This window comes from Epinephelus fuscoguttatus, linkage group LG15, assembly GCF_011397635.1.
Source record: "Epinephelus fuscoguttatus linkage group LG15, E.fuscoguttatus.final_Chr_v1".
Lineage (NCBI taxonomy): Eukaryota > Metazoa > Chordata > Actinopteri > Perciformes > Serranidae > Epinephelus > Epinephelus fuscoguttatus.
Genome location: NC_064766.1, coordinates 31,318,424 through 31,334,894, shown reverse-complemented (window position 1 = coordinate 31,334,894; position 16,471 = coordinate 31,318,424). Strand labels below are relative to the sequence as shown.

The following is a 16,471-nucleotide window of genomic DNA, read 5'->3' as shown; positions in this document are numbered from 1 at the left end:
CTCTCCTCGGCTAGCGCTCGAAGCCCGCGGTTTACAAAAACTACCGCTAAGTGAAACTAGCAATTAAATCGTCTTTTCCCCTTAACTAACCCGCTGGAATGGTTTTAAAGTTGTCGTAACCCTACGGCAACGTCAACTCGGATTAAAGTCGTTGAGAAAGAAGCGGCAACCGGCAATTTAGGAAGCAAACACACCACGGTATCGTTTTGTTTGTAGTGGGAGTAACGTTAGCAGATGGCTAGTTAGCTAGATAGCGCAGGGGAGGTAACGTTACCTTGTCAACAGGCGTCAACTGAGACTGCTGTGCCCTCGTAAGCCACACGGTTTCTGTCTACAACCTGGGGTGAGTGTTGTTTCGGATTTAATCTTCGTATGAGATGCTAATAAACACCTCACATGTTATCAATAAAACGTTTTCTCTGTTAGCTAACCTGTTGTTACATTGCTACAATCCATTAACTACCTCTGTGTGGGTCAGTCTCAGCTGGATAACCAACAGCAATGTCGCTGTCGACTCGTTTTGGGCTGAGCCAAAGCAACAGCAGAGGTAAAGGGGACACTATTTGTGTAGTGCCCGACCTCTCCTGTGACCTCCTGGAGGATGACTTTGACTTGAATAAGTCCTACCCGTGTACCCAGAGACCGATGTACAAGAGGAACCTGTTGGCACTGCAGCTGCGTCGTTACCCTGGTGCCTGGAGAGGTGAGTGGGACTGGTGTGGTTGAAATTGTGATTAAAGCTGAAATTAATTAATCAACATTTGTTTTTCTTTTGTAATTTCCCTTTTTATTGATTTTCCATACAAACCAGCAACAATAAAAAAAAAACAAACCCAAAAACATCTTCATGTGGTTGACACCTGACACGCTCCCCCGCCTAAACACCAGTGCAGACCATATACTCCCCCTCATGGTAACAGCACTCCTCAGTAGCACGGGCCCCTAGCAGGACAGTGTGCCACACCCCGCCACGAACACTGCTCAGGAATTACCTGAGGAACAGGGCAAAGAGCTCAAGGCGTTAACCTGTTTGCCATATTCCCTGGATCCTGATCTGATCAAACATTTATAGGACGTGTTGTTACCCCACGTCACAACCCACAGGACTCAAAAGATGTGATGGTAATGCCCTGATGCCAGCCACCAAAGGACACCCTCCAGAGGTCCACTGTCCATGCCTTAACAGGTCAGAGCCAAGTCCGGTCCAAGGAGGACCCGCCATGGATCGGGTCCCAATCAGATGGCGATCTGGGGTGTTTGGAGGCCAGGTTGATGCCTTGAGCTTTCTGTCACAGTCCTCAGGTCATGCCTGAGCAGTTTTTGTGATGTGGTATGGTGCATTGTTTTGCTGGGGGACCACTTCCATCGACAAGTGTTGACTTGAAAGGGTTTATTTTGTCTGCAACTGTGTTCGGGTGGATGGAGTGTGTCAAGTAACATCCACATGAATGCCAGGACCCAAGGTTTCCCAGCAGAACATTCCACTGTAACAAGATGATCAATGTTATTCACTTCACCCACCAGTGGTTTTAATGTTTTGGCTGGTCAGTGTATACATAAATATGTGGATGCGTGTGTATATACAAAAATATATACATACATGATACTTATTCTAAATGGTACAATATCAAATTGTACATCATATTATGTACACTAGTTAACACCTCATATTATAAGAAAGGGTGTTGCTCATCAGTACGTTAGGTTACAGTCGTGTAAGGGCCCCATATTTTCATATAGATGTCTTGCCTATCTATTAGCTTCTAACACAGTCTTTCATAGGAGGAGATTTTAGCAATTTCGTCGAACCACTCCTTCACCAATATATCTCCATAAGTTTTCCAGTGTCGCAGCACTATCCTCTTGCTATCCTGCACCATGAGATTTGCAGAGTGTTACGCCCACTTCCTTTCAGCATCACACCTAACAGACAAGCACTGGTGTCTGTACGAGTGTAGAGGACGTCACTTTATTGATGAAGACAATAATCGTAGACCACAGAAGAGCTATCGTGGGGCATGAGTACAAGATATGTAAGAGGGTGCCACAAGTGGTGTCACATCAGTTGTGCCATTTTACTTGAGGTCCAATAAATCCCATTGATAATTTTATAATTAACCAGGTGTGTCTGCATTTCTCTTGATACTTAAACCGCGAGCCAATAATTTCCCCCCATATTCCACTAGTTATCTCTTCCTCGATATCCCTCTCCCAGCATCTCTGTAGGCTTTCAGAACTTGGTGGCTAATCCACAACAGTTTTGATAACTGATAATATTTTAAACAAATCAAGTTTTGATGTTAATGGCTTTCAGACAAAACAAGCTCTTTAAAGAGGTAACCTTGGGCCATACAGGAGCCAAAACATTAAAACCACTTAGGTGAAATAAACAACATCGATCAGGGTGTTACAATGCAATGTTCTGCTGGGAAACATTCGGTCCTGGTATTCATGTGGATGCCATTTCATGCGCACCACCCTCCCAAACACTGCTTAAGACCAAGTACCCCTCCCCTCCTCGTGGCAATGGCACTCCCCAATCCTTTGAGTTCTGTAGGTTACAAGGTAGGATACCGGCACCTCCCAGAGATGCTCAACCAGATTGGGATCTGGGGATCAGGTTGACGCCTCAAGTTCTCTGTCAAATTCCTTGGACCATTTCTGAGCAGTTTTTGCACTGTGGCATGGAGCATTGTCCTGCTGCAGGGAGTGTCATTGCCATGAGGAGTGTACTTGGTTTGTAGTGTCTGAGTGTGTCAAGTGTCATCCACATGAATGCCAGGACCCAAAGTCTCCCAGCACAACATTGCATTGCAACAAGATTATCAGTGTTCACTTCACCTGTCAGTGGTTTTAATGTTTTGACTGATTGGTGAAAAAAAATAATTGTTAGTTGCAGCCCTAATTGTGAGGGTGATGGTAAGAGGATTTTTTTTTATCTGTCTCTGAATTTTTTGTTTACAGGCAAAAGTTTGGATGTTTGCACTTCTGTCGCAGAGAGAAACCTTCAGATCTCTTGCTTACATCCTGGCTCCCAAGTTTCTGCCGTCTCTCTGCCACACCCATTCACCATGTCAGAGATGGAAGAAAGCTTGTTCAGTCAGCTAATCTCTGAAGATTTTGGCCTCCCGAGATCTCCATCTGCCTTCAACCCAAACAAAGTTATTCTTACTATCGACCAGAAAACCAGAGAGGTACTGTGTGTGCATTTAATATGAGCCACGGTGGCTGGGTAGATTTGCTCAAACTGTACTACAATTAGAGCACACACAATAAATGTGTTTTATCTCTATTTTTCAGATTAAGTCAGCAAATGAACAGGCCTGCAAACTGTTTGAGTGCACCACCAAAGAACTGATCGGAAAAAAGTTGTCCTGCATGTTGAAGAAAACCAGTCAGGTCCTGGAAGAGGCGATGGAAGAAGATTTTCCGCTAGAGGATGGAACTGTTGCAGCGGTGTCTGGAAAAGTGGTATGAAATATGATGACCAAAAAAATGCTTTGCTTTGAATACCTTGAAGTTTTCGCAAAACATGAATACATCAAACTGTTAAGAATAATGTTTTACCCACCACTGTTGTAAAAATGTGTCTGTATATATTTCTGAGTGTGTTTTGTTTGTTAAATATGCCACTTTTTCTGTAGGTGGATGTTGTGACGTTATCTGGAGAGCTGCCGGTGTCAGTGTGTACGCACAGACAGTCACAGAATGAAGAGCACTGGCGTGTCATGATGGAAAATGTGGAAAGGGTATCAGCCTTTCTGACCTTTTCACAAGATGTAAGTACTTCATTATTTAGCAACCTCAGCATTTTTTTTTTTTTTTTTGTTTGCAATATAAGCCGCCCAGCTTTCCTCTCTCTAAAAATGTTTTCACATCGTAATGGTATTACCGTATTCTTTCCTATCCTCAATTACATGCTACTGGGTAAACATTACCATTTTCCATCCCACTAAAGCAATTCTTTTTCCCACTGTTGATGTCATTTCTAGGGCAGCATCCTAACCTGTGACTTGGCGTTTGCCCATCTTCATGGATACCACCATCCTGACGAGTTAAAAGGGCTGTCCGTGAAGGAGCTAATCCCCTCTTTACAAATCCCCCTGCACAGTAATGCGTTGCCAAAAGTAAGCACACTTTAGAGCCAAAACTGTCCCACTCAGCTTAGGAAAGCTCCCTCTCATAAGCTTTGTTTTTTAGTTTATGTTTACAAATGTGCTTCATAGACAGTTCAGAAACAGAGAGAGGAAACAAATAAATAAATGATAGCCTGCATTGTTTTTAAACCCAGCTGTTTCTGTAAGTCCATCATCTTTGACTTTCCCTCCTTATTTCAGATGCTGAGGGTTCAAAGAGTGTGTGGTAAGAGCAGAGGGGGTGCATCAGTTCCCCTGTGTGTCAAACTTCAGGGGGCAGTGGTGTGTGGGAGACCCCAACACCAAAACAATGAGACCAGTTACACCTGCCCAGCAGACAGTTGTGAAAGACCAGATGCACAGGACGATCAGCCGTGCTCTCGGCTCACCTTCTCTGTGTGCAAGTCAGAAGGCTTAAACTCTGAAGAGCCATCCTCTGGTAAGGTGTTAAGTTGTTTTTTTAAAGACGAGGCTGAGACCTAATGCTAGGTCAGAGGGGGATTAAAAAACACCTAATATTATTCTGGAGAGACTGGTGCATTATCCAGTGTTAATATTATGCCACCCAAGCACTTTAAACATCCTCCAGTAAAGGCTGCACTCTTCAGCCTCTTATAATAAGAAAAATATACCGGAGCTAGACAAGATAATGAAACACACCACTACAGTGTAAAGCTGTGTGCCCTAAAAAAGTTATCTTTCATATACTGTAATCTAGTAACTAACTGTGAATCTTCAACGTCTGTCTTGACTCATACAGAAGTGAAGGTGGACAGCGTTGTCCTCTCCCCCAGCCCAGCTCTTGAGTACTCGGGAACAGTTTGGGCGTTTGCTCCTCTGAGTGGTCTCCTGCTGCTCCACCCTGACGGCTCAATCTACAGCATCCACAACCACCTGGCTCTCAGTCTGTTTGGCTACGACAAGGACGAGCTGCTGAGAAAGGTTAGCCAACACGACCAGCTGAACACGGCCATTTGGATTGACGACCGTGCCAACTCACACTTCTGTCTCTGCTGCTTTGTCATCAACAGAGTGTCACTTTTCTGATCCCCGGTTTTTATGGATGGATGTGTGACTCAGACGGAAAGGCCGGCCCCTTCTGTGATTCTCCAGCAGAGGCTAATAAAAGTACAACCTCATCCAAAGTATCAGGGAAGTATGGTGAGTATTTGTGATGTGTACAAAATGGCACCTTTTTCCACAACTCACTTGCAGTGATTAGTCTAGACCAATGGTAGGATTTGATACTGTTCACATCTGACGTTGGTGCCTGAAATTCTGTACCGGAAAAAGTGGATCTAAAAGTGGATCGCGGGTCCATTTTGAATGGACTACAAGTGACTTGCGATTGTGCCAAGTTTTTAAAAAACACACACATTATTTTGAAGTACAGTGAATTTACAGTATTTTGAAGTGCTGTTTTCTGCTGTGAAATGAGTGACTAATGGACAGCTACTAGACAGAGACAGCAAACTAGCTCGACGACATCATGTCCACATGCAAGTGTGACACTTTATGTATTCAACTGTGTGGACCTTGCACAAATCACTAAGGAGAAATCTGGACCCCATAGCTGGACCAGTTGGGAACTGTGCTAGACTATTACTGAAATAATATAGAAAAGAAAATAGACTAGACGCCAAAACTATTGCAGCAGATTGGCACCGCATCGAAAGTTTTGGCTCACTGGAGAGCTGACGGAGACGCCACAAAGCTCTGTAGCAGGCTTCCTGGCTTTGGGACACTTCCGCAGCCTATCTGAAGTTGATCCTGGCAGCTCCGCAGAGCTCTGTTGGCAGCCTCAGAGCTCAGTGGCTGGGTTCCAGGCTTCGGGGCACCTTGTGGCACTTCCACTTCTTGTCTAAACCTGGCATTGTCACACAAAAGCACTCTCAGGTAGTTATATTTGGCACCGATGATTTAACCTGAATCAGTACTCAGTAGTACCGACGGAATTTGGTGTGTACCCTTAAAAGTTCTGAGTTTGATACCCAACCCTAACTAGAGGTTTTTGAACTGTGGGGTGAGGTAGCACAGTGTCAGTTTTTATTTTGTCTTGTCAAACAGCACTATTTGTCCTCACTGTGTGACTTAATCTTTTCCCTTTGGCTCCCACTCCTTAGACCCTTCCTCACTGGTGGCAGGCGATATGGCCATGGTGCATCAGGCTGTCCTGGGAAGAACCTCCACAGGCCGAGGCAGGATCTTCACTGGAACTAGCACCAGGCTGGACAAACAGGGCAGTGCTTTTTCTACCCTGTCTCCCCCTGCTGTGACCTCCACAAGAGTAGTTATGTAAGTGTGCATGTCCTTGTTGTCTGGAGCCATCGGAACGTATTTTACTCCAGAGCTCAATGACTTCCTATTACCAAAGGATTATAAACTTCTTAAACATGACCTTGTGAAACCTGCACAGAAAATAACACACCAGCAGACATAAGCATGAATAGTGGACCAGATCTTTGCATTTTTCTTAAGTGATGGACCAGACAAAAGCTGCAGTATCCTGGGACCTAAAAGCAGCAGACTGCATGTATATTTAATGTGCCTGGAAGAACGAAAACACAACAACAACTGTGTGGTCGAGTCTGATGGCCTCTCTGTGTATATAACCAGCCAGCAGAGACACTAAAACACTCTTTAAGTTGCAGCTTAGCACTGTTTGTCTTTGTATGTTTTTCCTGCTCATTCTTAAACCTTTATTATGGATCGTAATTGTTTAGACGATGCAACTGGGAATCATAATGGTTCCACTAATGTTGGTTCAGTCTTTCATAAGCAAACAATAGAAGCAGATCAAATTAAATTAATTGTGCTGCTGGAAGATGAATATTCACATTTGGATTCACAGTATATTTATCCTCTGCTCTTTTGCCATCTGTTGGACAAATAATGTCACTGCATGCTTGGTCAAAAAGATATCTTCATCAGCAGTATCAAGGGATTTATTCAGGTTTTAGTCAGGGAGAAGTTTGAGAGGCACCAAGGAGTTGTGACAGACATATTACTTTGGTATTGCTGTTGTGTTATACACGTTTTTTAAGCACTCATTTACGTCACTACCAAGATTAATTAATGTCCCACAGTGTTCATAAAATTGCCCTTGCATTCCAGTGACTTGTACATAATTAAGGTCCTCAAACAGTTATGTAGCACATACATTAATCGTTGGTTTATAACCTTCTCTATCATAATATTGACTAAACTACAAAGTTTTAATAGCCTTGAGCTTTTATTGCAGCTAAACAGACGAGAACACAAATCAACTTGAGTGCCTTGGGAAAACACTGTCAGCCTAAAAAACCTCCCACAGCTTCGTATTGGCTCCTTTACAGTTACGCTTGCCAAAAGTCCTATATTCAATGAATTTTAATGAGGAAGTGATTAAATGTGACATTTACAATAGCTAAGATAAGGAGAAAGAAATCTTGAGCGAGTCTTGAGAGTCAGAAATCTATACTGATTATATATTACATAAAATAATGTTTTTGTAGTTTAAATACAAACTGTAAACATGTCAATATCTTTCAGAAATAACCCAGCATGCTGTGTACTCCATCTACCTTGTGTATAAAGCAACCTGTTACATCTATCATTCTGTATTTATTCCAGTACCATTTTGCGCTGTTTTACACACTTCATTGTGTTTTTGTTTCTATAATATCCGTGCGAAGTAGTCAAATGTTTACAGTAGTCTAGTGTTTGTGTTTACTTTGTCCAGCTTTGTTTGGCGTCAAATTTCTTGTATGTACACACATACTTGGCCAGTGAAACTGATTGTGATTGTGATTATAAGCAACATCTGCCAGAGGTTTAAACACTGATTCTGTATGTGCACGTGTGATCCCAAAAAAGATTCACAAAATATCTAGCGTCAGATTTCTTTACTCGTATTTTGATTTTATAGTATTATTATTACATTCTTTTAGATGCTGGTTAACATAACAGTACTTGGATTAAAATCCAGCCTTTCTTGTGTCTAGGGCTGATGACACTACAGAGCTGATGGAGCAGGCAGCCCAGGTTGGTCTCTGCGTTACCCAGCTGGACTGCGTTGATAGCACTCAGGCACTCCTCAAGACATTTGCCTGGGTGGAACCTCCAGAAGAAGAGACCTACTGCCTGGTTTCCACTGAACCACCACAGCGTAACCAAGAACAGCAGCTCGGCAGTAGAGTTCAGGAAAATAATCAACCTGACATCAAGATTATCCCAGGTAGGATGCAGCTAAACTGTTGAAGCTTTAGTGTTCTGTTTATAGTTATTTATTTGTAGTTCGTCCTTTCAACCCTGAGACTAAACTGCAGCTCGTATTGGAATGGGTACTGAAACTTTTACCTCAGATGAAGATTTAACAGACCATTCTGCACAACATGTTATGTAATTGTATTAGATTTTAGAAAGCATTAAAAGAGCAGTCTTTGAGAAACTGTATTGAGTGTTTTTGTTTTTCACCTCTGTAGACACTCCCACTCTGAATGGACAAACTGGTGGTAGGTTGCCTGGTACTTCTCCTGATACAGGCAACAATCATCGCTCATGTACCGCTGTGCTCCAAGACTCCAGCTTTGAGGTCATCTCACTGGAGAGCAGGTGAGGATAGAGATTTCACTTCTTTGTCTTAAGAAACATTTAATTCTGTACATTTTCAGCATGAGAATACACAACTGGCTTTAAACTTGTGTACTAGAAGACTTTGAGAAGACTTTTAAAAGACCAAAGTTGGACACTCTCTCGCATCGAGAGATGTGAGCTTTTAATCACATTTTTTTCAATATTTTTATTAGTAATTTTTCGGACATTTTATAAATATTTGTCGGACATTTTATTAAATAATATTTCAAACATTTTAACAATATTTGTCGGACATTTTGTTAATATTAAAATCTTAAGTGTGTGACTAAAAGCTCACGTCTCTAGATACAAGAGGGCAAGTTTAAAGCCACTTGTATTTCGTGCTGAAAATGTGGAGAATTGAATGTCACCCAATTAAATGTCAAAAATCACCCAGTCTGTTATCTAATTTTTAAGACAGTGAGTTTATCTGTTATGTCAGTATTCAAAGCTGAAAGATATTTTACATTGAAAAATTTAAATCTGGGGAAAATGTATCTACTCTGGCATGATGAATGCAAATTAATTCCATAGCATCTATTTAAACTGAATAACTTTTAACTGGTCAGTTGGCATCAATTATAAGCAAGTAACCACTGAAATAAAAATCTTCAGAAGTCAGTCATGTTTAGACTGGAAAGAAAGCTGCGTTCTTCAGAAATTATTGTATTTTTATTACCTCTTTTTGATAAAATAATACCGTCTGGATTTCTTTACTGTTTACTCATTTCTAATCATTGGTTGATTATAACTCAATTTCACAGATCTTCCTCTGGCTTCTGTGAAAAATTTGCCGGCCATGGTGGTTTTGACCCAGGCCAGGCAGAAGACTCCCCCTCAGCACACATAGTGGACTCAGCCAGCTGTTTTCTGGACCTTAACAGCAATGGTGATCTGGTGACCCGGGCGCTGGCCGAACTAGATCTGAGTGGTAGTGTAGAGCTTCTCAGCAGCAGAGGACACGAGGATGATAACCAACACTCCATGACGTCCTGCAGCACAGCCGAGCTCCTGCGCACACCTTCCCCGTACTTGGTGGAGTCTGACCAGGAAGCAGAGCCTGTTGGTCTACAGGTCAGAAACGGCTCAAGTGAAGAGCAAGTAAAAAATGATCAGGGAGAACAGGATCAGTGGGCAGCTCTCTCTTCAATCCACAAAGAAAAGAGCCAAGAGTTCTGCATGCAAATGAACGGTGGGATTCAGTCAGTGACGGACACTCCTGCCACATCTACGCCAAAGAAACAGAAGGTGAATGGGTACAACTTGTCCTCAGACACTACACAGATACAGGAGGGGCGATATGAAGGCAGTGCATACCACAGAGATGGCACGAGAGTAGGTTAGTACGACTACAACTGTTAATCTGTTTCCCCCTCATCTACGTATTGTGTTACGTAAAGCAAAAAGACGTTAACCAGTTCCTTATTGTCTCTCCAGATGTGCGGTGCGATGTGTGCAGGACTACTCTCCCTGATGGAAGCTCCATGATCTGTGTGTGGATGAGTAGGCCTGGCCAGCAGGGGTCACTGTTGCAAACAGATCGATCACTTCAAAACCAATCAGGAGTCAGTCTAGGAGAGGTCAGTGGCAATACAGATGAGTTAGGATGACACATTATATTTATTTATCAAAGTATGAAAAGTGATGTGTGCTCAACTCATTATTCTTAATTGCTGTCCTCCATCAGAGGATTAGTGAGGCCAGTCATGGGGAGGCATTACGCTCCACCATGGACTTGGACCAGTCTCGAGCCTGTGACGGGCAGTTTGATGAAGAGTACCAGCCAGTTAAAGCTGTGGGTAAAGGAGCCTTTGGTTTTGTCTGGAAGGCGATACGGCGCTGTGATGGAGTAGAAGTAAGAAACATTTTCATTAATCTAGAAACATGTCTTATTCATGTTCATACAACATGTAGCCGTTTGATAAGATTGTTGCGACTATGTGACCTCTTTAACTGTTTTTTTTTTTTTTTTTTAAATTTGCAGGTGATCGTGAAGTTCATTAACAAGTCCAGGATAGTGAGTGACTGCTGGGTAGATGATCCCATGCTGGGACGGGTCAGCCAGGAGATTGCCATACTGACACGAGTACAGCACCACAACATAGTCAAGGTAACTGGGTTGTCAATACCATATTTTTCCTCTTACCTGTAGTGCTGTTATCAATCTAGATTGTTTTGGTGTGAGTTGCCAGGTGTTGGAGGTATCAGCTGTAGAGATGTCTGCTTTCTCTTGAATATAATGGAACTAGATGTCACTCGGCTTGTGGTGCTCAAAGCACCAAAAACATCAATTTGAAAAACTCATGTAGGAACTATTTTCTTTCTACCAAACTACACTTGTCAACTGTATCACCGTGGAGAAGGAAGTGCGCACCTCCTCATGGACAGGAGGCTTGTGCTTGTGACAGAGCAAGCTGTAAACATAAATGGCCGGTCCTTTCCTCACCCTTTTTTTTTCCTTGAATGGCGAAGGTTTGACCCGCCATACTCTGCCTCTAACTTCGTCCGTCATTAAAATTTTCGGAACAAGTTCGATTTTCTGTTTTTCACATCAGTCAGATCCTTCAGAGACGTTTGACCAAGATTCAGTGGGGAAAAAAAAGACAGAGAAACAGGGGCACAGAATAATTTCATAACTCAGCTCACTTTCAGTGGGTCAGATAGTAAAATTCAGGGGGTGATGATAACGAGGAGGATGTGGACTGCACAGAGAATGTGGGAGACAAAGAGGGAGGGACAAATGAAAGACAGGGAGGGAGTGATGACAGCCAGATATGTAACTCCAGTGGAGAAAAACAAAGGAGGAAATGTGTCTTAATTTTGTCATGTATTGTGAATTTTCACAACAAATACAACAATAAAACACATCAGAATCAGTGTGCAAGGTTTCTGTGCCTAACCATTTTTTTTTGGATGACAGATTTAAAAAACTGACTCCGTGTGCAAAGGCCTTTACCCTAAGCAAACACACTCCATAGCTATACCTGACCAAGCCATCAACCAAGGCAGCAAGAACCAGCCAGTCAGGGAGAGTTGGGTGGGTCATGTCTTCACCATTCTAGGAAAAATGGTTTGGCGTTCTCCTCTGACCTGTAACGTTAGCTAGCGATACAGTTGACGGGTGTAGTTCGGTACAAAGAAAATAGTTCCTACATGAAACTGCTCACAGCAAGGTCTGTGGATTATCTTGGGTAGCTGGGTCGTGATTTCTGGAAAGAGACGGTGTTGAGTTTATTAAACATATTTTGGTTTTGGTGCTTTTAGCATCACAAGCTGAGTGCCATCTAGTTTCATTATATTCTACAACCATCTCCAACACTCAGCAACTCATACCAAAACAATCTAGACTGATAAACAGCACTACAGGTAAGAGGGAAAATATTTGTTTTTTAAAACAGGGGTGAACTGTCCCTTTAAGACACAAGGTTGTAAAAACATTCTTTCCTTATATTATGTTAAATTATTTTGCTCATCATGTATATATGTGTGCCACCAGGTGCTGGAGGTGTTTGAGAATGGGACCTACTTCCAGATGGTAATGGAGAAACATGGAGATGGTTTGGACCTTTTTGAGTTCATAGACATGCAGCCGAGGCTGGATGAGCCCCTGGCCAGCTACATCTTCAGACAGGTATGTACATAAGACAAGAGAACAGGCTCTGAAATGTGAAGTGTATATTTATTCTTGTCTAAACTGGAGGTTCCATCTCTTCCCAGCTGGTCGCCGCTGTCTTCTATCTGAGGACTAAGAGCATCCTTCACAGGGACATAAAAGATGAGAACATCATCATCGACAAGTGTTTCCACATTCGCCTGATAGACTTCGGCTCTGCCGCCATGATGGCTCCCAGGAAGCTCTTTTACAATTTCTGTGGCACGCTGGAGTACTGCTCCCCAGAGGTGCTTCAGGGAAATCCGTATGTACATAATACCTGAGAACGACAACTGGTATTTGTTCCTTTTCACTTAGCAAATAGGAAATTTCATATTGGTCTTGTTTTTATAGATGGTTTATTTTAAAGGGGGAATGACTGTCCTGATTACTCAGCTCACTCAAAGCATTAAAGCTAAATCTAGGTCAGAGCACTGTTTTCCAGTCCTGTATCACTTTTATGACCCATTAACCTTTACGATGTATAGTTAAACTATATGTAGCGTCAAGGATATACTGATCGTAAAGTTCCGCAGCCGTACACAGGCACTGAATTAACTGATAAATAATGTGCTACCATGTTGTTGCCAAATAAGCCTGTTGTAATTATAGTTTGTCTCTTTGTTGGGTTCTGTTGTAGCTATGAGGGTCCAGAGCTGGAGATGTGGTCTCTTGGTGTGTTGCTCTACACTCTGTTGTTCAGTGAGAACCCCTTCTGTGGTGTTGAGGAGATCCTGGATGCCAGACTGAAGCCTCCATTCCCCCTCACTCCAGGTATACTGCTGGTGACTGCAAATAACTTTCACTGATTCACTTTCACAGTTTCCAAAAACATATTTTCCAACTCAGTGTTGACATTTCACCATGTACGCTCTCAGATCTGCATGGTGTCTTATGTGGGCTGCTGCACCCTGATCCAGCCCAGAGAATGACTCTGGACCAGCTGCTGCTGCAGTCCTGGATCAGCCAGCCCATTTCCCTGGCAGAGTACAGCTGGACAGAGGTGGTCCCTGCAACTCAGAGCAACTGTGAGTACCTTTAAAGGAATACTTCATCTCCCAAATGACCATTTATATGTCAGTTAGTCACCCTGTGTTAAGTTGAATTTGTGAAGAAAATGTTTTCCCACTTAGCTCTGGTGAATGAAGGATCGATATGTGGAGAGAAGTCTTGCAGAATTAAATAAAAGGTGTCCACATTTAACAACAGCAAACATCACAAAACATCAGTTTACAAACTCTCACACAACACGTGCAGTATAATCCAAGTCTCATTTATCCAGTTGTATGCTCAGTACTTCCCAAACAGATAACTCTCTCTGACAGGGAACTGAATAGAAAGTCAAACTTGTCTACGCTTTCTTTAAAACCAGACTATATCAACAATAACTGCAGTTTTACCTCGCTGAACACGAGAGCTGCTGGTCTACCGCTGCCTCAATTAGTTAGTTTGTGTTAAGAGCCCTTTTTCCACAGCAGGAACTTTTCTCATTTACCCGGGCTTTTGAAAAGCCTTGGCGCATTTCCGCCGAAATTACAAAAGTAGGGCGGGTAGGACTTTTCAGATTACCCGGAATTCTTGAGGGGCGGGGCCGTGTGCTGAAGAACGTTGATTGGTGGAAGTCACACTTGCAGCGTTCCACACTTCCTGGCACAGGCAGCCACTGCAAACTTTATTTCATTTCTACAAGCTTCACTTAGTTTGTGTTTTTGATTAAGGATAGGTACCGACACCCAGTACTAAATTAGCCCCGGAGCTAAATTATCAAAGACAGTAGTATTGATAAGCACTAACCGTATCGGTTCTTTTGTGCTGGCGCTGAACTCCACACACATCCACTAACACAACACGGTAACCGGTGAACAGCCGAGCGGCCGCTGTGGAAACACAGTGAAGATAATTAACTCGAGTTGACGGCAGCTACACTCGTTACTGTAAGTGACATTAATCCTTAGCGAGTAAGAAGCCAATACTTTATCAATACATGTGTTCAGCAAGCATGAACATGTAAACATGTAGACAGCGATATTCAATATGCCCCGTCCACAGTCTCTCATCCACCAACGTTATGTCTTACACAAGGACAGCACGCTAATTCAGCTGATAACAAATTGTTACTAATAAGCTCAAATGGCAGCTGTCTGCATGTAAACTAACTTAGTTTGACACTTACCTTAAAATACTTTCAAACTTAGCTGCTGGCTGAGGCAAACAGACCCAACTCTCTACACCAGCACTATGTTACCAGTAAACAAGCTGGCGGAGTCAAATACAGGACACACGCCGAATCATCTATGTTATCACGCTAAATTTTCCGGAACTTTGAGGTGAAGTGGAAATGCAAACCACACAGATTACCAGGAATTCTTTTACCCAGGTAAATAAATTCCTGGTAATAAAAGTTCCTGGAAATGTTGGTGACTTTGCTGCTGCTGTTTTGGGATTCTTTGTTCACTGTAGAGGCATGTGGGAAAAACAGTTGTCTTCATGAATTCAACGCAACACACAGGGTGAGTAATTGATACACAAATGGTCAGCACTACATGGTCAAACTTTCATGTAGTGGAGAAGTGGCACCGCATAAGTTACCATCCGTATAATCTGCAGTCTCAGATGTGCAAATTAAAGTTAGTGGCAGCTCATCCACTCTGGACCTTCTCTTCTTGTAGCAGGCTCACCACAGCACCAGGAGTCCAGCCCACAAGTGTACATCAGGCAAAGCTTGTTCCCGGATCAACATGATGAGACTCTTCCTGATGATGATGAGGAGGAGGAAGATGAGGAGGACAGGTTGTCAATGGTGGCCCTGGAAACAGAGCTTCAGAAGTATCTCCATGAGGAATAAAGGCTGAATTTAAAGGAGGTGGAGCCCAAGAAAAGGGAAGATTTTCTCCGTCCAATCAAACACTACTGTGTAGATGTTCGTCCTTCAGAGACAGATGGACCTTTTGCTTTTATGAAGTATGAACAGTTTGATACCAGGTGGGATGAACACCATTATCAAGCTGCCGTCGGTCAAAACTTGCTTGTTCGACATTTTTGTGATTGCAGAAAGCAAAACAGGAGATTTTAAATATGATGATGTAGCATTTCTTTTTCCTTTTATGTAATCTTATTGTATTTATTCTTTCACGCCTTAAAATCATAGTGATGGCTCACAGTGATACAGCTTTGCCACCAAAACCCACAAGTGACCACAACCTCACAACTAAGATCTTAGTTTGATAGAAGGAAATAGTTTTAATTATCCAGCTTCTGTTAAACAAATGTCGATTTTATGTTCATGATTTTAATCTTGTGTCTTTTAATTAAACATTGTAAGTATATTTACAATATTTTATCTATTTATTCTCATAGATTAATAAATATTTTACTACAAATGTTGCTTTTTATACGACCAAGGAATAGCCTGTTGATCAGAACTGTAGACAGTTTATTGTTTGTCATGCAAACATTGTAAATGTATTTAAATTTTGTATTCTTAATGCAGGCAGTAAACATGGTAAATCATTAAATGGCAGTGCAATAAAAAAGTTTCACATTGCTGTTTCTAACATGGTGAGGCAACGAGGCAGCTGCTGTTTGGCCTGAATGATTCCACCTGCAGATTTCTGACATAAAACGCTTCTTTTTTTTTCTTTTTGTAAATAGATTTGATTGATTTTCAAAGTTTTTATCCCACAGCTAAGATACAAAATGTGTGTTTGACATCAGTTCAACCATTCCTTCTCTGATTCCATCCCTACCACCCAGCCCACCCATCCATGGCATCACAGGTTACAAGATACATTCAGGTAAAGGAGGGACGTTACCAGAACTTCACCAAATAATGGTATTAATCCCTCATACAAATGTAGAAAGAGACTGCTGTCATGCAACATTTATAGGTACCTCTTTATCAAGGGGTTCTAGTAGCAAATCAATTAAGTCCAAAAAAAGGGACTCAGTATCTTAATAAAGGTTTGAGAGTGACCTTTGAGTGTTGATTTTTTTTTTCTAACTTTAAGAAATACATAACATCCTTGACCCGATGAGAAAAGGATGGGGGAGCAAGGTACTTCCAATTTAG

At 42.2% G+C, this 16,471-nt stretch overlaps 1 protein-coding gene across 4 annotated transcripts; it reads left to right on the top strand.

The window, feature by feature from the left end:
• The first annotated feature begins 22 nt into the window (after positions 1-22).
• On the top strand, positions 23-16,326 carry pask (PAS domain containing serine/threonine kinase). Of its 4 annotated transcripts, none has more exons than XM_049599143.1 (21): positions 23-343; positions 485-703; positions 2,965-3,194; positions 3,301-3,471; positions 3,645-3,779; positions 3,993-4,127; positions 4,338-4,575; positions 4,897-5,078; positions 5,168-5,297; positions 6,260-6,431; positions 8,120-8,352; positions 8,600-8,729; positions 9,515-10,089; positions 10,188-10,330; positions 10,438-10,605; positions 10,735-10,860; positions 12,247-12,381; positions 12,468-12,667; positions 13,043-13,176; positions 13,281-13,430; positions 15,072-16,326. In XM_049599143.1, the coding sequence occupies exons 2-21, from the start codon at positions 502-504 to the stop codon at positions 15,245-15,247; spliced, it is 3,765 nt and encodes a 1,254-aa protein (XP_049455100.1). In that variant the 5' UTR covers positions 23-343; positions 485-501; the 3' UTR covers positions 15,248-16,326. The 4 variants fall into 4 exon arrangements, with proteins under 4 accessions (XP_049455100.1, XP_049455101.1, XP_049455098.1 ...); XM_049599144.1 differs by having other exon boundaries at positions 479-703; positions 15,075-16,326; XM_049599141.1 differs by having other exon boundaries at positions 479-703.
• Positions 16,327-16,471: the final 145 nt, after the last annotated feature.

Bases quoted from the DNA above. Each gene is read 5' to 3' on its own strand.
- pask (XM_049599143.1), top strand. From the start codon at position 502: ATGTCGCTGTCGACTCGTTTTGGGCTGAGCCAAAGCAACAGCAGAGGT. The intron at 8,730-9,514 runs GTGAGGATAGAG...TCAATTTCACAG, and splicing joins GTCATCTCACTGGAGAGCAG to ATCTTCCTCTGGCTTCTGTG. The intron at 13,177-13,280 runs GTATACTGCTGG...GTACGCTCTCAG, and splicing joins TCCATTCCCCCTCACTCCAG to ATCTGCATGGTGTCTTATGT.